Below are 22,576 nucleotides of genomic sequence, written 5' to 3' on the forward strand. Positions count from 1 at the left end.
TTGCTGGTCTTCTGGAATATTACTGCACGTAGTAGAGGCAGACTGTTTCTGACAGTATCAGCAGAAATGACAATGCAAGAACTCTCTGAAAAGCAGACTGAAACAACCATTTGTCTCAGAAAGAAGACAAGAGGAGACCAAAAAATATATATAAAACATTGAATAAAGAAGGAAGACTGAGAACATGAGAGCTCCCTGTCTTGTAACTATGAGACTTTTTGTTAAATTAAAAAAATGGATAATTTAGACCTGATAAAAGGACACTCTTTGCTTGTTTTATACAGTGCATAATAGACTGTCGGGCTCTCTGCTGGAGATACTTTCACTTTTCCCTGGGATAACTTTATATTTTCATTTGTATATCTTAACTCTGTTTTTATTTTTCTCTTTGCTTTTCTCTCCATGTTTGCCAAAGAAAATTGGAGAAATTAATATACGGTCACTTGTCTATAGATATAAAACAGTTCAGAGAGGAGGGCACTGTCTAATTAAACGACAAACGCTCTATATAAGGAGCTTATATGAAGTGAGGAAATTATTGAGAATCCAACACCTGCTTGCAGAAGAACACTCTTGTCTTCCTCATTGACATTAATCCACTGCTGCCTAAGCTCACCCTACAAACCTGGCTCTCTTTTTCTAGTACTCTTTGTGCAAATATCCTTACTGCCATTCCCTGATACTCAGCTTCAAAGCAGCTCAGAGCAAACTGATGTGAGCCAGAACAACCAGGATCTGGCTGTAATTAACCACGCTATGTTAATTGTTCCTTCCTATTCTGATGACATCAGGGAAGCAGGGGCAGAGCCTGGAGGAAAAAAAAAAAAAAAAAAGTGCTGTTGTGATTCCTCAGTTTCTTTCAAACCTTGGAGGGGATCCCAAAGGCCTCCCGTGCTCACATGAAACTGAATTTTAACACATTATGAGATTGCTAAGGTGTATTTGCAGTTATAACTGCCTAACCCAAAGAAAGCCACTTGTAGTAGGTGGAACTACTCCTGATTTAAACACCTTGTAGCTGACAGGGAATTCGGCTCATTTTCTGAAAACTGACTTTGTAAATTTGGTACGGTAGAGTTGCTAAGGGATCATATAGATCATATAGAACATGAAGTCCTGGCCTCCTGTGTTTATTAAAGACCAGCTAATCTTTTGTAAAGGTTTTGAATTGCTACTCTTAATATCATGGGAAGTGATTACCCTCTCTATACTCACTCTAGGCCATGCTGCCTCTCAAAAAGAAGTGCTAGTGAAGTGCAAAGTCTAATAATTGTCACAGGTAGCAGATATAACATTAAGTACATCCTGACAAAAGATTAATAGCAGGGGTGCTGCACTGCAGGACTGAGGCAGGTAACCAAATGAGTAAATGTCAAATGAAGGATTATCCTCATTTGATGCTACTTCATATGCCTCCTTTCTGCATAATCTCTCCCAGCTGAGACCTAAACCAGGTGTTTTCAAATGCACAAAGTAAAAGCTCTACCTGGTGTGTTAAAGGAGATCCACTATTAGCTGTCAGCAGGAGCGACATCTTCTTTTCAAGTACTCAGCCAGTAGTCAGGATACAGCATTACATGCCAGCTGACAATGACAAAGCGCCCGCCAAGTCAAGCCCTATCTGGATTGTGCTAAACTATTATTATTTATTATTCAAACTGCAGTAGTACCCATGTCAAGGACCAGAGCTCTTCTGTGCTTGGCTCTGTTTTTACAGAGGCTCTGTAAAAACAGAGCCCAAAACATAGCTCCTTTTACTTGATTTCATCCTCAACATCCCACAGTGCTCATATAGAGGGTCCTATGCTGAAAAGGTGTGTGAAGCATGAGATGTAATCTTTTAGCCGGAGGATGTACTTTTTTTAGCCAATGCAAAGACCAGTCAGGCCCACTTTCTTAACACAAGTAGCACCTTTGCGAAAACAGGTTAAAAGAACATTGAGGCTGCAAAATCAAACATACCAGAACTAAACCTGCCCATACCTTCATGTGCTGACTCGTCAGCTTTTAGTTAGGTGACCACGCACCCCTTTTCCCCACTGCAGGATTCATAAATCGTTCACTGCACAAGATGCACAATAGTCTTCAGTGGGAGACTCTCTGGTATTTTTCTTCTCCTTTCCCAGAGTATTGCCTATAGGCCTTATTTCCATCGTATTTAAACTACCAGTGAATACATAATTAGTGATACCCTCCTGATCTCTACGGTGCTCATCACTCCATAATCTAAGTGCTTCCAAAACATTAATGCTTTCTGCCTCCTTTTGAGGTGAAAGGGTAAGGCTTATTTTGCACAGGCACGTGAATCAAAAAAAAGTGCCACTCGTGGTTGCCCAATTTCAGGCATGGAGACCAGATCTCCTGGGTTAGTTAACATGACACAGCACACAAAATGTTCAAAACAGCTGCCAGTAGCTTCAGGTCATGGCTATGAGTAATTTGGCTCCTCTGCAGAATTCAGAATGGTAGGCTGGGCCTCCAGAAGATAAACTGTATGAGGCTGGTGGTCACCTCCTACTAGTTCAGTTTACCCAGCACCAGGCTGGGATTGTGTTGCAAGAGCAGGGTCTGCCCTCCAGGCAGCAAACAACCAGCTAAGAGGCTCCCTCCTCTCTTACAGCTGCCTGGGACGGGTGAGGCAAGATCCTGAGGCTCTGACTGAGCCAGGGAAGATGTTCAGCCTGTGCAGTGAAGCAGGCAGGGGCCCTGAGAAAAAACCCTGTAATTAGAGATGGTATCAAAGCACAATCACAAGGGGGCAGTACCTTCATTCTCCTTAATGACTGCCTTCGGCACACTTTATTTTGCAGCTTTTTCTCTTCTAGTTGTGCTATATAAAAACGTTGTGCTATATAAAAGCATTTTGTCCCAGCTTGCTTAACCTGGACAGTTCCTGCTCTGACTCCTGTCTCCTCTAAGGACCACTTTCCTTTTCACATTCAGGGAAGGCTGTTATGGCTGGGCAGACAGCTCAGCCTCCATAGGCTTCCCAAGGAGGTACCAGATCAATCAGAGCTGCAGCTGCAGGGAAAGATCCTCCCTCCTCTCTGTTAGCCCTGGACCGGAATGCGCTGAACACTTAGTCTATTTAACACACACTGATAGAACCTTCTTAACATCTTATCACTTGTCTGAATGGGACAATTTCTCAAGAACAGCAAAGATCATGTCTATATTACCTAGGCAACATCCCTGGCAAATTGTTGCTTCTCGGTGAAGAGGTAGCAAGAGGTCCTTTAGTTTGTACGGAAAAATCTCTTCTTCCCTAACTTCATTCTGAAAAATTAATAACTTTGCTGATGCTTTTTGGAAATACTCAGCATTAGATAGGTATCTACCATGAAAAATGCTGCCAAGTGTAAACTATTTGGGCTTAGTTAAAAGTTATTTGAAACAAGATCTAAAAGTAGAAGGATTGCATAATGTTAAGTATAGTTAATGCTACTGATGTTGCCTAAAATACAAATCCTTCCTGTCTCGCAATTCCATCTAGTGGCCTGCTGAACTGTACCATTTTCTTGCAGCAACTCTTATGAGATTTACCTGCAAGTTTCCAGAAGCTGGGATTTTAAACTAGGAAAAGCTTTTTCTACACTTGATCACTGTTGCAGACAGGATATTAAATGGGATGAACCTATGGTTTGATTCAGTACAGCAGTCCTTGTGCTGAATGCATTATTTACAAGACAGTGAGCTGCAATAAATTAAGTTTTACTGACAGTCTTGCTGCTATTTAGTCTTGGAATTTATTAAAGCAATGAAATGTGCCTTGCGTTTAATATCTTACGTCACTGTTTATTTTGGTGTAGCTCTTTTATAGACAGGTGCACATGGGAGAAATTAAAGGGTGAATGGCAAAGCCGGAAAAAAGAGCTCGCTCTCTCCCTTCCCTCATTTCCACTGGGAAGAATGGAGAAGAACATTTCCCACTTTTCATGTTGAATGGGCATCTCTTATCAAAAAGAAAAAAATATTAATTCAAAATGGTGTGAAATTTTGGATTACGCATTCCTGGAAAGTATGGCCAGGAAGTGCTGAAAGCTTCAGTCAGCCACAGGCTCCATCACACAAGCCTTGCTTTATTCAGCAACACCAGTTCACAAGACTCAGTGTTGTACTCCTTAGCACCCTTACTCAGTCTCTGCCCATAACTCACTCCAGTTCCACAACTGTCTTCAACAAAACTATTTATCTGACCCTGGCTTTGCAGGGATGGCACTTAGGTTTGTAATTCTGTCAAAAACACATACCATCATTTCCAGCTGCGGAGGAAGAGTAAAAGGAGAGAAGACTTACTCCACGGTGGAGACAATGCCAACTTTCATGCACTATTTGCTTTACCAAAGTCACAAGCAATGGAAAAGGAGGTTAGTAATTGAAGTGTCATCCCATCTTAACGACAGTGGGGACAGTACACCTCCACAAAGTGCATGTATTTAACAGATGTGGTCCAAAACCGCTGCCAGCTATCATATCATACTCCACATTATGGAGCTTCGTAATTGGGACTGTGCTGACAAAGACTGCAGAGTTGTATTGCAGAGCTATGATATCATACCTGTAAAATACTATATAGCTATTCAAGTACATCAGAGCTATGAATCACAAACGTTGAAAAGAAGTGCTTAAAAAAATCCAACAGCACTTACGCTAATACTAAATATTTACAGCGCTGTCACTTTCAAAGTTTGGGAAGCTTATGGTTTCTAACACACCAATTGTGTGCCCCATTTCCTCCAAAAGTGCGAATTCCCAAAGCCAGGTTTTGAAGTTGTGTGTAGTTTTTGCTGGAGAGGCATGTCTGAACCTTGCCAAAAATGAGCCTCTTAGATCTCAAGAAATTGCAGTGGGGACATGCTCCTTTATCTCATTGCAAATTAAAGGTAGAGGCTGCTTTTAAGCCAGAGACCAGGACAACTCTCTGTTTGAGTGTCATAAATGCAAACCCAATATTTTCTGAGACTCTGGAGATGTGGAGGAATTGTTTTGGAATACCAAAGGAGCTTTTCTCAGTTAACATATAGCAAAGTCACAAATACAAGGATGTTCTGCAGTTGCATCTCCATTTTTTCTGCTGTTTCTCCTCATTTTCTTTTACTCACTTTTTCTGACATTCTTGCTTTTGTTCCTTCTCCCTGTGCCCTGTCTGCTTCCCTTTCCTGTACAACTGCTGCCCACCTCTTCCCTTGCTACTCTGCTGTTCTGCCTCCAGAACAACCATTTTCTTGCACACACGAGTGAAGCAGCCAAGTGAAAATCACAGCATTTCTAATGATATTGGATGATAACAGTACTTCCTTGATACTCCCCGCCTCCCCAAAAAAAGATAATTTAGCCACAGAAAGTCCAATCTTTCAATATATGAACTAAAATATGAAAAAATCTTGGAGATGAATGTCAATAAGTTCTAGACAAACATTTTAATTGAACAGTACCATGCATTTGTGCTTTACTCTCTGATGACTGTAATGCAGGAACATTTCACTGTCTGTTTTATCTATAGCCAGAAGAACCCAAGTGACTCAAGTCACAAATCTATCCTAGAGTTTCTCTGAAAACCAATTCCTGAGCAGATATACACACACTGTTACTGCTGGTCAGGTGGAGTATTATCTGCACTGGACAATAATATGCCAGAAAGTCCCTTGGGGTTACCTTTCTAAGCAAGAAAAAAAGTATTTTGTACTTTATGTTAATCTCCAGTGAACATATGTTACAGAAACTGCAAAATACACATATTCACAAAGCAAAACAGTTACTTAAAGATCTGAGTATAAATTCACATTTGCATGTGTGTACATGACACAGAAAATGAAAATATACAATATAGGTAGAAAATGCTATTCTTACCTTATTGCACTTGCAGATAAGTGGCCATAAGAACCACTGGCTGAGGAACTGCTACGAGAATTATTGAGAATTGTGACCAAGGAATTTGGAGATGTCCTTATCATGGTCTGAAGGTCAAAGCTGTGATCAGATAGGGGGGATATGGACAATGTACGCTTTCGGCTTGGTCTGGCTGACAATCTCGGACTCGGAAACCTGGCGCCTGTTATGTAAACACAAATAATTATCTATCGGGGCACTTAATCGCATTTATTTTTTATCAGTGATGGGTAGAGGGAGTCGCAAGACACCAACATGCTGTGACAAGCCCACTCTCTCCACTTGAGATCTACTGGCAATGATTGAGGGAAATTAGGAAGAAAAATCTATCTTCCTGTGGCTTACCTCAGGGGAACTCTGTTTATTAATGTGCAAGCAAAATGATAAATTGCTAAACAAAAGGAAAAGACTTTTATGAGTTATCCCTCTCATTTCTGGTGATTTATGAATCTGATGGCTTCTTAGACATTCACATCATTAATTCAACCAAGAGCAATGAGATAGTGGTTCAGGTCTGGGCTACCATCAAACCCAAACCCACATCACTTTAACACATACAGCCAAAGCTAATCTTGTAAAATATAGTGTAGAAATCAGAAGGTAGCACTTCCTTTGTTGACCATAACTCTGCCTGGTTGATACGTGATACAATACTAAAAATCAAGACTGAAAAAACACTATAAAAGCCAGCTCTATCAGCAGAAGTCAAATTGACATTCACAGCACCAGACTGAGAAACAGCAGGCTTTATTTGAATTTGTTCTGGATCCCATGGTATTCTTGTGTTGGAGTGTACAAGGGCCTAGGATTGCCCAATTTCTTTAAAAGTAGAGATTAAGCTTTTCAAAGCAGCAAAGAGAAGACAATCATAGAGATACCATTTAAATAAATATATATTACATTTCTAAATTCTCTGTGCTCCTCTGAAAATCTCTACCTCTTCCCCTCTATTTTATCATGTCAACCCAACTCTCTGTGTCCCTATGGAAGGTATATCACCTCAAATTTCTTCCCTTTATTTGATTATTTTCGATCCTGGTTCAGACCGAGAAGGAGAGAATTGGCTTCCCCATTGCGTGCTGAACTATTTCCTTTAATAGTACTGCTGCTTCTACCTTTTTAATCGCTTCAACCTGTAATAAATGACTGAGTCATAATGTTCCTCACAGCCAGGATCATACTGGTCTTGGGTTTGATGCCTACTTTACAGCTACTTCTCCCAGAGTCCCTGACATTCTCTGTAACTTGCTAATAATTCACAGTTGGCCGCAAGCCTCCATTGCGGGTCTGCTTTTCCTAATTCTTCCTCATCATTTCATGCCCAGGACCTTTTTTCAATATGGTATTTAAACTGATGTACCCAACATTAAAACAGAGGAAGAGCCCAACCAACTCCGCTTAGACTCACCTGGTATTCATCTGGTATTAAAAGCTGCCACTTTATTGCTGTTGTGATTGTGTGATCAGATCTCTGTCTATAGTCCTTCATCTAATCTGTGCTTAGTTTGGCCTCAACCAGCCAACATGGGTGGCCATTCTCTTTGGCATCTGGCTAATACAGAGGTTTCTTTTCATTTGTGCTCTGTCTCCTCAACAGGTCTCAGCCCATAGCACTTCAGTCTTCCAATGAATATTCATGTTCTTCATTCATCATTTAAAACTTAGGCATAGCCATTTACTTCTTCCTAAAGCTACTACACATTATTTTTTGTAATCTGTTTTATCTCCTTTTTATGAGCTTGCTATTGTACTGTGTCTGTTTGATACTTTATTAGTGCTGTGCTTCATGTCTTTCAAAGGCAGAGATCTTTTATTCGTGCTAAAACAAAACCCAACAATCAGCAGCAACTATAAGAAGCTACAACATATTTAGTAAGGTCATGGTAAAACAAAAATAGTAATACTTTGCGCTTGTATCTTTCATCCACAACTCTCCTCTGCTGACTGTTCAGCCAGCACAAATGAGAACATCTCTGAAGTCAGTAGCAGTAATGTAATTTGCCTCAGCTGAGGATATAATTCAAGTGCTTTAAAGGTAAATAAACTCTGCTATCTTTTACAAGGGAATAGCTAAGTACAGGTGTTCCTGGTCAAACAGCAAGTGAAAGGCACAAGAAAGACCTGCTAGACATTGGCTGACCAGCAAAATGAGATGTTACTCAAGCTCTGCTACCACAGTATCATGTGTTACTACCAGCCATCCTAACAGTGCGCTACATATGACAGCAACGGTTTGCAGTCCCATGAACATAATTATGAACCCTCTGTTTTCCTCAGACTGATGGGCAGAGCCCTCATTGTGCCCACAAGAAAGCAGAGGGATGCTCAGAGGGGACGAGCACAGCTCCCTCTCTTTTGATAAGCAAGACCTAGTTAAATTTCTGTATTTACAATGGAGAGTCACCATGTGCAACTGATTGCCATGTAAGAACAGTTTCAAATGTGATTTCCAGAAGGAACACTTTCAAAAAATTTCTTCTTATGGATCTGAAGTCCAGTTTTGAATCTGTACAACTACAAAGCGATTGCCACTTATTTGAGAAATTCATTACAAACCTGCTAAACATGGAATGATGGCTACTGATGCTAACTAGAGAGAGGGTGCATAGGTATGACCAAAAAAGTAGATAAGTTGTTAAGAATATTAGCACCTGAGCATCTCCCCTTTGAAGCTAGACTGGGCAATAAAAGCAGGAGATGACAGTTGTGTTTTGCTGCTTCTGTGATCAGACACCATTTATTTTTCCATGTCACAACCACCTAAGCGGACTTGTTGGTACTCCAGCCTGCATCTCAGAGAGGACTGAGCAAAAATCACAGACAACTGTTCAAAGCTTTTATGATTCTGGAGAGAAGCACAGTTACCCTCGACAGATCACACAGGAGGGCCATTTATACCCCTTGCGGTGCCCTGAGGATTCTCAAAAATGGCAGTGACAGTGTCTTCCCTCCTCCTCCTCCCTGCCCTTTCTGGACTGAGCCCCTCTCCTTTACCCCTTGCCTAAGTCACGCTAGGGCTCTTGTAAGAGGTCCCTCTCCACCCACCACTCATTAAGCCTCCCCCTTGCCTGCCAGCTGCTTCCAGGGCATCCCTGTGTCCGCTCTACTGGGGACACACCAGATCCGCGGCCAGTGATGGAGAAAGATGCTCCTTCCAGCTGCGCGGGGCAGAGCCTGGGCTTAAGCCACACCACGCAGCACTCTGGGGCTTCCTCTTCTCCTCCAGGTAGTGCCCCATCTAGATCTGGGAGTTTGTCAGTCCCCTCCATCTACCCAGAGTGAGAACAACCTCCTAAGAGCCAACAGTCTCCTGCAAAAAGGGAATATTTCTGCTTCACGGTGGGAGCCAACAGTGGAGGCTGCTCAAGAGCTCTACAGAGTCTGACCACAGGAGAGGGGGATTCGCTGCAAGGGAGGCCATGACTTTCAAAAGTGAAAATACAATTAAATGGAATTACTGTTTTTTCAGATCTTCGTGGTCTAATTAGGTTTCACATGCCTAAGAAGTCTTAAGCATGAGCTGACCACTCATTACACAGCAGGACATCTGCTAAACCATTCATTTAGCATCGCATCGGTCTCAGTTAGTATGTTACTATAAAAAGGTATAGGTCACAATTTGTCAGTGCCGCTGAATACTAAACCAAACTTTTTAGACTTGCTCAGGCATTTATTTTAAACTCAAACACTTCAATATTTATTTAGCAATTTGAGATGTTCATCTGCTCACTGTATTCTCCTACCAAAGCATTACATTCCCCACTCGATAATGCTTAAAACCAAAAAATGAAGGAGCATTGATTCACTAAAAATCCATTTAACTCTTTGCAAGTGCTGAAAAAAAACACGTCAGCTTTGTCAAAGCATGCAAATGGAAGCTGACAGTGAAAATTTGTTTAGGATTGTCACCTTTTTAGAGTAGACATTATAGTAATAAAACGTCGGTAGCTGATAGTAAAGACTTGAATGTGCCGACAAAAAATCTAGCAGGTGTCAAAAGAAAAGATCTTATTCCTGGGGTGGAGATCAATTCTAAAATAACAGATATCTATCTCCATCATAAATTTCAAAATTGAATATGCCATCCAGTACATTTGCCTATGAATTTGATTTCTGAGTTGAAGTTTTTAGCATTGCTTAATCATTTATAAGGCAATCTTCAGACATGTATCATTTATTCCATCCCTTTAAATCAAACTTCATCAAACCTTTTTTATTCCATCCCTTTAAATCAAACTTCTTTGAACCTGTCTCAGGCACTAATTTTTGTTGAAGGCTGTGAACATGGGATGTTTGATTTTTTTTTTTTTACATTGAAGCTTTTTTTCTTTCTTGCCCTTCTGGTTTCTGGTCACAGATGTGTAAACTTTGTTTTCACCTCATGAAAGTTTGTAATAAATTTTTTCTCAGTTTTCAAAATGGTGTATCTGTCATCAGTATGAGAGGAAAAGGAACGGCTTTGCTACTCCACCCTCATTCTCCAGCTGTGTCTGAAAATCAGAAATCAAATCCAGTCCAAAGCTTCACACAATGGCTTAACTCTTCAAGCTGGCCGAATTCTTTCTGTCAACTGGGTTGCTATCAGTGTCTCTAATGCCAAAAGTGGTAGGTCAATGTTGAATACCTTTGGAAAAGAAAAGCTTCCCATTCCGAGAGAGCATAGGCAAAAGTTAATCAGAGTGAGTCTATTAATACTCTCAGGATGAATCTAGAAACCTCAGGGAACATGCTTGCCTTCCACTGTACACCATTTAAAAGCAGAGTAAAATATGTTCCTCAAATGAAAAATGCAGGTATTAAACCCAAAAGGCTGCGATTTTTTGAATTAAAGAAGACCGTTTTGGCATCCAGTATCTTTACAGCCACAACAAGGAACTTCAGTTGTTGTCACTGTGGTACTGTCACTACGTTCCCCACCTATTCCCCTCCTAGTTGCTTTGATGTTATACTTAAAAGTAGCGCATCTGACCCTTTGAGATCAACACCAAAACTGCAGAAAAGCTTTAGAGCAGCAAGGAAAATTCTGGTCACCTTTTCATGCCACACAGGACAGGATGAGCAAAACCAACAATCCAGCGTACGCAATCTTGGCCTTATTCTTCCACAATTTATTAGGCAGTTCATGGACAGCGAAGTTCAGAGCTTCAAGAAGTCTACTGCTCTTTAGGCTAGACTTAACTTTCTGGTTAATGCTTCTCCCACTCATATCATCCCCATTTTGAAATCAGTTTTCCAGCACCACATAACAAAACATAAGGCAAAAACCTGCACAAACTGTATGTAACACGCTTTGTGCACAGTGCATGCTGGTGTTGGAATTATTATTTGTACTCCTGGAGAGGGCAGAGATGCCAAATTACTGTGCTAGATGCTGTATAAACACACAATTAGGAGACAGACTTGCTTCACAAAAGAACGACAATGTCTTGCTTGTATCTATCTGGTTGTTGTGTGGAATAAATGAGCAGCAGCCTTTGAGTGAGTTTGAGTCAACTTGCTCAGAATTTGATAGCAGATAATGAGGGAAACTACCAGTGTCTCTTCTGTTTCCTTTGACAAGGCTGGACAAAGGCAAAAGAGTACTTTTAAGACCACCATACGAAGCCTTAAGAAGAAAGATCCAAACAAATGTCATTGCTTTGCACTTATCACTGTACTTCGTTATTAAATGCAAACATGGGCATTCTTATTGGTTTTTTTTAAGAAAAAGTCTTAATATCGGCTTCCTGATAATTGTTTTGTTCTCGTTTCTAATCTAAAATTCTGACAAAGAAGAAAGGGGTTTTCTTTAACATGATGAATGATAGGACATTCAGAATCCTGCTTAATGACAATTAATTTACTGTATACCCATGCAAGTTAAGATAGTTTTAATTAGTTTTTACAAAGTAAAAGGGTAACTTCATACTCTATTTAGATAAAAGCAGCTATTGCCTGACTAAACACATTCTCATCAAATACAGAAGGAGAGCTGAGTGACCTTACTAGGATTCACTCTTATTTTAATTCTCTATTTACTGTTTAAAAATAACCCATTTGCATAATGGTGCTACACATTTTTTGTCTTTAGCTCTGAAATAATCCTTAATTGAAAAGTTGCTGCTACAATGAATCTCAAACATGTGATCTTAATTTTTAAAAACAAACAGAAAACAAATTAAAGAGCGCATTTCAAATACATTGTAGCTAAAGCTGGTGACAGCAAATATCCTTATTAGAGATAGTGTTTAAGTACCTTTTATGAATGGGCTGAAGTTAGAGGCAAAGGTCAAAACATTTTCCCTTAAGTAAAAAGATAACATTCTTGGGATGCAAAAGCTGTAATTCTATGTAGATTACAGCATGCACATTCTCTACTAACACATGAAGGTCCTTTGCACAAATGCCATTATTTGTATGAGTACTGCAATGTCTTCTGTTATTCTTAAGTTTTCTGGCATCTATTTGGTATCTATCTTCCTCTAGACTGAACAGACCCATTCAATCAAGTCTGCATCCAAATATGTGGTTTGGTACTGCCACCTACATACATTCAGAAGCCAAAAACATTGAAGGGAGGGTTGGACTAGATGAGCTTTAAAGTCCCGTTCTAACCCAAACTATTCTATGATTCTATGACCCCTTCACTTCAATGAAGTCGTGTCTATTCATACAAGCTGGGGATTTGTCCCTGCAACTGGAACACAGCAGCAGATTTACATTACCTGAACTATGCATAACAGAGTTTCCATTCTGCAAGGTATTATTAATATGCATCAAGTTAATCTGCAGCATACCTCGTCTCTCCCTATTCCTCTCAAAATCCAAATCAGGAAGTATCACATTCTTAAGCTTTCAAGCACTGAAGCCTGCATGTTAAGTTCTGGTTCAAGTCCAGACTACTTGTGTGGGTTTAGTGTGTTTCTGAAGTGGGTTCAAGTTATGTTATATTACTATAAAATCACTGTGCACGCTACCAGTGCAGTGAGACTGATAACAGAAACTGAATTAAAAAATCCTGCACTATCAAGGTAACAGAACGAAAGTGGTTTCTGTGCCCAGTTCCAAAACTATTTGTCTTGCCTGATTCTTGTAAAAATTGTTGATCAGTTAACTACTTCACACTCCCAGGCATATGTTCTGCAGGGGTAGCTGTCTATATCCCCATGTGTTCCAGAAGTGAACCTCCCAACTCCTGTGCTCCTTGAGATCAGCAGCCAACAGCAGGGAAGAAGAAACTGCATGCTAACAAAGATTTTTAAAAAGCTGTGGGACAATGAGGTGGCCTAATGCTATTGTATTGCTCTGTACTATCAGGCAAGAGTCAACAGTGACTACCTTTAATTGTCACCACCTTTTACTTCCCGTATTGGAAGGAACTGAGTACATCCCAAAAAGCATGTAAGCATCATATGATTAGGGTGGAGTGCTCTGCATAATCCCTTGTAGCTGATCAAAAGCAGCAGTAATGAGCAGTTTGGAATGGGGTGCTCTCTTTTCCTCCTTCAACAGAGAAAGCGAGACAGATTAGAGGTCTGAAAGATGCTGAAGTGGGTAGAGAAGGCTCTTAATATTAGGGAAAACTAAGTCAGGATCCTTGAGAATTCAGCAAACGGCTTCACCTTAGAAGTGGTCTCAAAGTCTCTTCGTCTATCATATACAAATTGTAAGCATGGATACCTCTTGCTAAAAAGGAGGGGAGCATGCACTCTTTCCTAACAGAAAACTAGACGTAAACCTTTTATTAACATAGAGCTCATCAGGAAATACTCACTCTGATGATGGAAGTGAGTTACTGATTGTGAATAGAAAAGGACATTTTCAAAAGCACTCAAGCTCTGCTGGAAATAAAATTTATAACCTGTTTTCATGAGTGGTCCTGTTCCTCTCCCTACTTACTTTCAAAGTTTACTTTCAGACTTGATGTAACCCTTGTACATTTGGCAATCACTCCTTTGGCCCTCCAGCCTCATGAGGAGGCTTTACGTTGACTCCTACTTCTCTATCTGCATGGAGGCCTTTTGGGTCTGACCAGGAACAACCCACGTGGTTCCTTTTGTAGGACTGTCCATATTTCTAGAAAATGTCACTTACTATCCATGGCATGAAGATATTCCATATGAAGAGCACCAGCTCCTGCAGTGGCAGCTGAAGGAATGATGTCTGCATAGGGGCTGCGCTGGCCGGCCAACAGAGCCATCTGATGATAATATTCAGCTGGACTGACGCCAGCATGTGGAGCTAAAAACACAACAGAAAAAAAGCACCGTTAATGACGTAAGATAAATGAGAAGGAAAGTTTTACAACATTGCTGGTTTCTCTGGCTATTAAAACAGCTTGTTTATTTTTTAATGTAATGCAATGTCTGCAGTATGCCACCACTGGTCAATATATTTCAACCAATGATGCTGCAAAGACACCATTCAAAAAACAGCAAGGCATAAAATATTAATGGGCTCAGTGATCTCATTTTTTTTAATATTTATTATTAAGTGACTCAAAAACAGACAGGCTGACAGCAATGGAAACCAGTATGATTTATTTAGTGACATAAAAAAAAGCAGGAAAACCTTCCTGGAGCTTTATTCCCATTTACCTCATCCCTGGCCCAAAGGACTTGGTCTCTAAGGTAACAAAGCAGTTGAACTTCTATAAGCAATCAAGTTTCTGGAGTCTCTGCTTAGAGGATCAGAAAATTTTCACTCACAGTGGTATTTTGTGTATAAGTTTAGGAGTAAACAAGGACAGAGCATGTTTTCACAACATATACCAGTTGTCCATGAACAGCACAGGGGCAGTTTTTTTGGAAGACAGACCAAACTCAATGAATACAGCCATCCCATTCTTCAAAGTCCATATATAAGTGTACTTGACATATGAGTATGATTGCAGAGTCAAAATCGCAGACTAGATAGGTTCTACACCCTGTCAGTGAGCTTATGATTGATGCAGTCTTCTGATAATGACTTACATTAGCCTTTCTCTCCTGTAAAAATAATGTGCTGGTTTTTTTCTTCCCCTGCAGTTTTCAAGCTTGCCATCAACTAATGGGCAACTCTGGACAAACACAAAAATCCACATAATTTTAATATCACCTCATTTCAGCAGGCTTCAGATGCTACAGTAAGTAGAAGTTCACTTCAAGGGCTTGTGTAAGTACTCATAAAATATGCTGGGCTTCACCTCTTTGATCCTGATTCTGACTTGCTATGTGACCTGAGGTGAGCAGCCTTCGTCTCTGCCCTGTACTTGTCCCACTTGCAAAACAGTTAAAATTTTCTTACACTCTGCTCACCAGAAGATGGTATGTAAGTTTGCCTAAAACACTTCAAGTTCCTAAGGGTAATGGGCTACACCCCAACAGATTATTTTTAAATTATTTCATGTTATTTAATGAGATTCTTCTTCAACAAGAGCAACTGAATCTTGAACGGAAACAAAATTTCAAGCTGAAATTCTTTCAATTACCACCATAGCATGAATCTTGTTACTTAAGCAGTATTACTAAAAAGGATAAATTATGTTCATTAGAGACTCAGATCCTAAACACAAACCTTAGAAGGAAAGAATCAACATTTAAACTAAAAGGAGGTAAACATGGCACTGGAGTTTGGAGAGAATTTTATTCAGTAACAGCACTTCTTAAGTGCACAATCTGACTTTATTTTTATCAAGGAAAATGAAAGAATGTGCTTTTGATGTTATAATGTTATATACAACTAGTTTCAGGAAAGGTTTAGAGAAATACGAGTACATCAAACAGGAACAGAAATGGCATAAAAAATGAGCTGATATAAATTAAAAGTTGTTGGTATTTTTTCCAAATTACAAATTAATTTCTCAATTAAATATAGTCTACTTCAGCCACCACCACTTTCTGTGAAATGGCAAGAAAAATATTCAGATCAAATTTTAAAAGAGGAATAACTCACACTGAATCACTGATTTTAAAAGTTTAATAGCAGTAGGCAACCACCATATCTTTCCAGACACACTTAAAATACTTCCTGAGCTTTCTGACATAAGCGTCTGGGTTAACTAGCAATAACATTGGCTGCAAACTTTCAAATGAACTGCTGCAGAAAATATAGTGAGGACATAATTGTATTACTAAATGTTCCACATGCTGAAAAATGCCCTGGTGCTCTTTAAGGATCATTCCTTACTACATTCTTCAAACATAAAAAATTAGCCTACTAAATGATGTATTGCATGAAGGGTAAATGAAGGGTAAATGGAAGGCCTGCAGCTCTGAATTTTCTCATGTTTATTCCTGGGTAGCTTCAGCTTTGCTCAAGCTTTTTTTACAAGGGGAGGCATTTGCTTCTGCATTGTGGTCACTGCTGAGCTTCATTTGAGCACTCTGCTCTACACACACCGGTAACTCAGTCCTTACCCCTGCCCCAAACCCTCTGTGTAACTCAGAGGACTGCTCAGCCACCGCTGATTTTGCTGGGTAAGGTGAAGTGACAAGACAGAAGATTCTCGACCATTGCTGCTGCTGTGGTAGTCATTATTTACAGCTGGCAAGACTTGTAGTGAACATGAAGCTGCTCTTTGTTATGTTCCAGATTGCCCTGGCTCCTGGCCATCCCCAGATCTGTGAGTCAGACTGAGCCCAAGAGCACACTGACCTAATTACCTAACTGACCTAAAGCAATTAAGGTAGCAAGAGAAATCTCGCTATGACTTTCAGAAGAACAGTAACAACTTACAAGTTTTCATAGTTCAAATGCTGCATGGCTTAAGCCATGGTGTCCATTATGTTATTTGTCCATTATGTGCATTTACCCCTTTAAATCACAGGGTTTTTTTTATTTGTGTTCTAGTAGTGCCCAAGCTGTGACTTGGACTATCTGATCACAGGAACCTACATCTGAAAAAAGCATTTCATTGTATGTCTGACTGATCACACAACAAACTATGGATTCCAGAGAAAAAATTCAACAGCTATTCAATAAGTATTTGTTTTACTGAAATATCCCCAATGCCTCAATCAAGTTACTCTGCTTTCATGAGGTGCTGCACAACACCTGGGCTGTGGTAACTGATCAAAGATGAGCTGTGAGCCCAGGGGAAACAAACTGAGATGTATTTGTTTAAAATTGAGAGAAAGAAGCTTAAGCTAAGTTTATCTTGTACTTACGAAAGGCTAAGGTTGTGTATACAGTCAGTGTTTAAAGCTCAGGGAATGAGCCTTACGATAGAGTATCCAACGATGTTGTCTGCACCAAGGCACCCACATGAGGCTGGCAGGTATGAGACAGACCTTAGAGGAGAAAACTGCCTTTCTGAGGTGACAGCTGGATCAAGGCAAGGTACTTCACAGACCTGAACTGACACAAAACACCTATGCTGTAGACAGATGAAACTTAGCACCATTGTAGTTATGATGGAGCTCCGGACTCAGCTGGTAACATGCAAGTATCTGCATTTGGGTGAACCAAACAGCTTCACTGACTGCACCATGTAGATCTCAGTGGACTATAAAGGCAAACCAGCACACCAAGGTGACAGATTTCTATACTGTAGAGGCCTAAATTTAGGTGTCAGCATCAGGAACCAAATTCTATCCTGAGGCATTGTAGGGTTTCAGGGAGATTATCACTGGCCTGGTGAACATGGCAAAACACCTCCAGGAGATTGATCTCTGCCTTCCTGGAGTACCAGCTGGGTGTGGGGTCAGATACCCCAGAGTATCTCAGACAGCACTATGTGCCCACATCTATGCAAGTCAATTCAGTGTTGTGTACCTGAGACCGAGAACGTACACAGGTTAATGTCATATCATTGTGTGACAGGTGGATTTCTTTCCTTTTTTCTTTGTATGGAGCTGGAGCACACCTTAAGCATAAATGAAATTCTGCAGGAATGTGGCCTGATGATTATTGAAGGAAAGACTGTAAAGTGTTCTGCATATTAGCTTTTCTGAAAAGCCCAAATACATGTTGCAAGAGTTTTCCCAATTTATGCCATCACATTATAGCTCTACCATGTTTATCCTATATCAAAAGCTCCAAAGCTCCCCAAGTCAAAACATGTATTTCAGAGCATTCAAATTTTTCCTTCAAAATATTCTGGTTTAATATTTTGGTTAGAATAAAAAGGGTAGAATTAGCAAGGATTCATACAACATCCGAAGTGCTGCTAGGAAAGCCCTGTCTGCATGCCATATACCTTGATTGACAATAGGTCATTAAAATTTATTCTCATAAGAATATGTGCCCATAACTAATGGATTAACTGTAAAGGTATATGTTCTTATAAGCAAGGAGTAATTAGTTATCCTTTTAGATAGGGTGCACTGCTCATTTTTCAAATTCAGCTAAAGGCAGTTTAACTCTGTTTGGTAAGTTTCTGCATACATTGGAAAGATCTTTCCAATAGCTAAAATAGTAGTTTAATTATCTTCACTACATATTTGTTTGGGAGTATGTTGTATTTTAGCTCTCTTCAGCAAATGCTACAATTTTGAAATGTTAAACTACTTACTCTGTGGTTGAAAAACTTACTGCTAACAAGACTGATCGTTTTTGCAACTCTATTCATTGCTCACTTCAGCAAAATTCCATTGAAATGAATATGAAATGTGCCAGAGTAATGACAAGAGTGATCACAGGAGTTCACTTCAACCCAAATCACCCACAAAGTAATAGCCATGGTCAGACCAAGACCTAATGTATCAATATTTCAAGTATGCTGCCCATCATTTAAACTAAAGGGGCTAGACCTTATCATCAGCCTCTTCTTCTACATCAGCGTCATTTAATTTGGACTTATCATTGGCTAGGGTAAAGTGAAATAATTCTGTGTAACTTTAACAGAACTATTGAATAAATACAAGTCAGTGCACGCTTTACATGGTTAAAGAATGTTTTTTTAATTAAAAAGCCTGTCACACCTGAAGAACTCCATGGTAATACAGTGATCTACACTCGTGAAGAATCTGGCTCGACTCATTGCAGATAAGCGGATTTCTTGGGAGCTCAGAATCACACCTCTGGTCAGCTCCACAAACAAAAAATGTCACAAGACATACGCCACCCTTCCAGCTTAAATTTTGAATGAGGCAGAGCTTTTTTTTTTCTTCTCCCCGAAGTTTCAACCTTTGTGAGATGTACAAATGAGCTGTGATCGGCTGATGAAGTATTGAAACATTTATGACATAATGAATATGTCTGACAAATCTGCTGAAGCTGCTTTGAATAAGGGGGGAAAATGTTGACAAGATTAATATAACTCAAGTTGCTACAATGACAGAAAACAGGAAGTCTGTCTTAACCCACCGTCTGTTGGGCTGAGTCCGCGGGCTGCTGAGATCATAGAGAGGGACGGGCTGCTGTGCAGGGACCTGATGTAGTCCATGTACGGGTTAATGTACGGGTGCGGGGTGCTGAAGGGAGACTCCGACGTTGCAGCAGGATTTCGGTGTGGGGAAATTCTAAGGAACGGAAGCTCTGAGTATGTCGGGCTACTAGATAACGCAGAAGGCCTGGAAGAAAAAAAAAAGAAAGAAAAACAAATAAAAACCAGCCAGGTTATGTGAATGATACAGAAAACTACTGTAAAGGTAACACATTCATTTCTTGAAGAATAACAACTGGGTTGCACATGCAATAACTTCCACTAAAGTCAAGTGCCTGGAAAGAAAAAGGATAGGAAATGAATTCTTCTCTGTACCCATTATTAGCAACATTTCTCTGACCACTTTTAATATGAGTTTATATTCGGTTTAATCTTTACATCCTTCAGTACCCTTTCCCCATGGAGTTCAGCAGAAAATCACTTTAATTAGTGTGAAATATGCACACTGCGTACCACGTATTAATTCTTGCTGCAATATGTAAGACATACTGAGATGCTGAATCATTCTAAACCACATGGCTATTGGAAAAAGAGTGTTGAGAGCTAACATTGTGCCCACTCCCTTCATTTGACAGCTTACTCTTCCTGAGAGAGCGAGATTGCACATTTATACAGAAGTAATTTTAGAAAACCCAAACTTTGTAAGCCATTAAGTCATCTGGGTCCTCTGGAGCATTTTCTTGTTGATGTCGCTTGCCAGGAAAGATGCAGAAAACTTTGGGGCAAGGAAGAAAGATTGCTGCATATGTTTGCGTTTAGCATGGCACCAGAGACTGATGCGTTTAACAAGACCACATTAATTAACTATCTTATTCTTGTGAAGGGAGAGCTGTGGTGCCTTCTCAGGCTACGTATATGAAGCTGTGATGAACCAAGGCTGAAAGCTGAGTTCACAGCTGACAAAAGATAAATAACCTGCCTTAACCCTCCCCATCATCCTACCCTGTCAATATGACAGTGTCTGGGCTCTGCATGAAGATGCTTCTCTCATGGCATCCTGCCTCCAAAAGCACTCGAAAAAGTCCAAATTTCATCAGAAGAGGCTGAAGTGTGTCCCTTGCCAACCTGCTCTTTGGCAAAATACAACGATTAAGTCTGTCATGCATTTGCTGTAGTCCAACTGGTTGACCCGAACTAAATGCCTTTTTGTCCCTGTTTTTCCAATTAATTTAGCATATATACAGCACAGACACAGGCAGCAGCTGTGAGAGCAGTGAGGGCAGCCTGTTGCTTTGATGCTGCAGGCTTACAAAGAATAATAAAACAAGAAATGTATTTTTTTTCCTTTAACATACACATACCATGATCAATGGAGGTAGTCATCATCACCTAAAAGGCCAACAGAACATAATCTGACACAGGAGGCAATTCTGCTCTGCCATCAGCTCGGAAATGCTAGCATAGGAGTGGGACAAAGATCAAAGTTCCTCATTCCTAACGCGATGCCAGCTTCCCTGCCACAAAATCCATGAGGGCTCATAAAATCTGAGGAATAAAGATCTTTCCTGTTGTGCTGTTCCCTTCTCTTCCCTATTTGGCTTTTGTCTTTTTCTTGCCCTCCTACAGCTTTCTGCAAGGTAAGCCTGTTTAGCCTTCCTATCTGAAATTACCTCCTAGCTCCAAAGTTTGTTAGAGAGCTGCATTTGTTGTGTGCTAGCAGCAGGTACCGGCAGCTCAATTGCTCCTTTGGCACCCAAGCAAGTGACCAACACGAAGCCCAGCCACTCACTATAGTACGCCTTCACTGTGTTTAAAATGCACTAAGAACCTGAAACCAGAAGCCATTTTCCACCACTGTGCAAAACAAGCATCTCCTTTCCTCAGAATGCTTTTTCTCTGTGTGGCTTTGAAGCACTTTTGTTTTATGGGGGAAACACAGCTTTACTCTTGTTGGTGCTGTGAAACCCGACCAGCCATGAAGCATTTGCTGTCCTGCGGTTCCTTGTCAGGCCAAGTGTGAAAGGCAGGAGCCTTAAAGTTCATGGTGATGTAGGAAGCAAAAATACCACAGCTGGATATCACATTATAGAGTGAATTTCCCATCCTGGCAGTGAGGAAAATACAGTAGTATAGCAAAAAAAAAAAAAAAGGTAACAAAGAAACTAAGTTTAGATGTCATTTTACAAGTCCTTTTTTCTAACGGGATCTTGACTCAAAGAGCATGCAGGCAGGCAGGAGCCCTGGCCTTATCTGGTGCATATCGAACAGAAAACTGTTTAAAAGCTTTTGCAAGAAGGCTTAAAGTCTGTATCAGCCTCAGTGATTCACTCTCCAGCTGGCCAAGAGCCAAACGCTGCCGCAGGAGCAAGATTAAGAGCCAGGCTGTCAGCTTCTCCCTCCAGATCCACGGGAGCTATTCAAGGACACCGGGACTCGACCGCTTCTCCTCCTCCTCAGCCCTGTCTTTTCCTCTCTCCGCTCCTCTGAGCTCCTCAGTTTTCCAAGGATGCTAGAGGAAAGGACGCTCACCTGGGTAATATCAGTCGACGGTAGGCATGCACATCGTATTATCAGAGGCAGAAATAAGGAGTCATCAGATTCCACATAAAATTCCCAGATATGGACTCTAATGTTTACTAATCTCTCTCCAACATCTGATTTTAACATGCTGCTAACTTCTCTGCTCACTTCCAGCCTGTACTTTTCCTCACTCCTCTGTCTTTCCAGACCCTCCTTTCCCTACAGTCCCTTTTCCCCTCCTGCCTCCATCTGCTTTCAGCTCCCACTGCTTAAGCCCTCCTGATTTATTCCAATGAAGGTCACATATTCTTCCTTTCTTTTCCATCCATGATTAAACTTCACTATTAACTTCTTTCAAAATAATGCCTAACTCCCTCCTTCACACTAAAACATGGATTTAGAAAGGGTGCAGTCAAACACACACTGCTTTGCAACTTCTTTGCATACCAATAAAGTACTTTTGCCTAGTAAACAACAAACAGTACAGCCCAAGAGTGGCTCTGCAGACTCAGTGACAAACAAATCAAAGCTCCAGATGTTGGTGGCAGTCCACCCCCATCATTTTTATTTCATATACTTTGTCTGCAGCCTTGGGAAAGGGTGTTCTGCCTTGGGTCTGAGACTACTTTGTGAGATGCACTGAGGCTTCTGATGAGAAAAGGCAGGGACATTTTCACTGAAACTGCTTGAAACTTTATGCTTCACCTGTAAACCATGGGAAGGCAGAACTTGCTCTGCGTCTTCTCCTATACAGGGGTTTTCCTGTTCAACGACATACTTGGAGCACTGAGGCTTCCTCTGGAGTGAGGGAGCGAAGTAGCCGCAGGCTCTTTTCTGAATCAGGACCTTTCTGTCTATTTCCAGAGATCTTGCAAACTCAAT

General features: G+C 40.6%; 1 protein-coding gene across 3 annotated transcripts in view; it reads right to left on the bottom strand.

The window, feature by feature from the left end:
* GLI3 (GLI family zinc finger 3) overlaps positions 1 to 22,576 on the bottom strand; it is a 215,697-nt gene that overhangs the window by 55,997 nt on the left and 137,124 nt on the right. For all 3 annotated transcript variants that reach the window (XM_065628044.1, XM_065628043.1, XM_065628042.1), the window contains 3 exons: positions 19,156 to 19,361; positions 13,963 to 14,109; positions 5,851 to 6,052 (listed from right to left, as the gene is read on the bottom strand). In XM_065628044.1, the coding sequence (XP_065484116.1) occupies positions 5,851 to 6,052; positions 13,963 to 14,109; positions 19,156 to 19,361 (555 nt within the window). The remainder of the gene's footprint in view (positions 1 to 5,850; positions 6,053 to 13,962; positions 14,110 to 19,155; positions 19,362 to 22,576) is intronic.

Source organism: Caloenas nicobarica, chromosome 2 (assembly GCF_036013445.1).
Source record: "Caloenas nicobarica isolate bCalNic1 chromosome 2, bCalNic1.hap1, whole genome shotgun sequence".
In the NCBI taxonomy this organism is placed as follows: domain Eukaryota; kingdom Metazoa; phylum Chordata; class Aves; order Columbiformes; family Columbidae; genus Caloenas; species Caloenas nicobarica.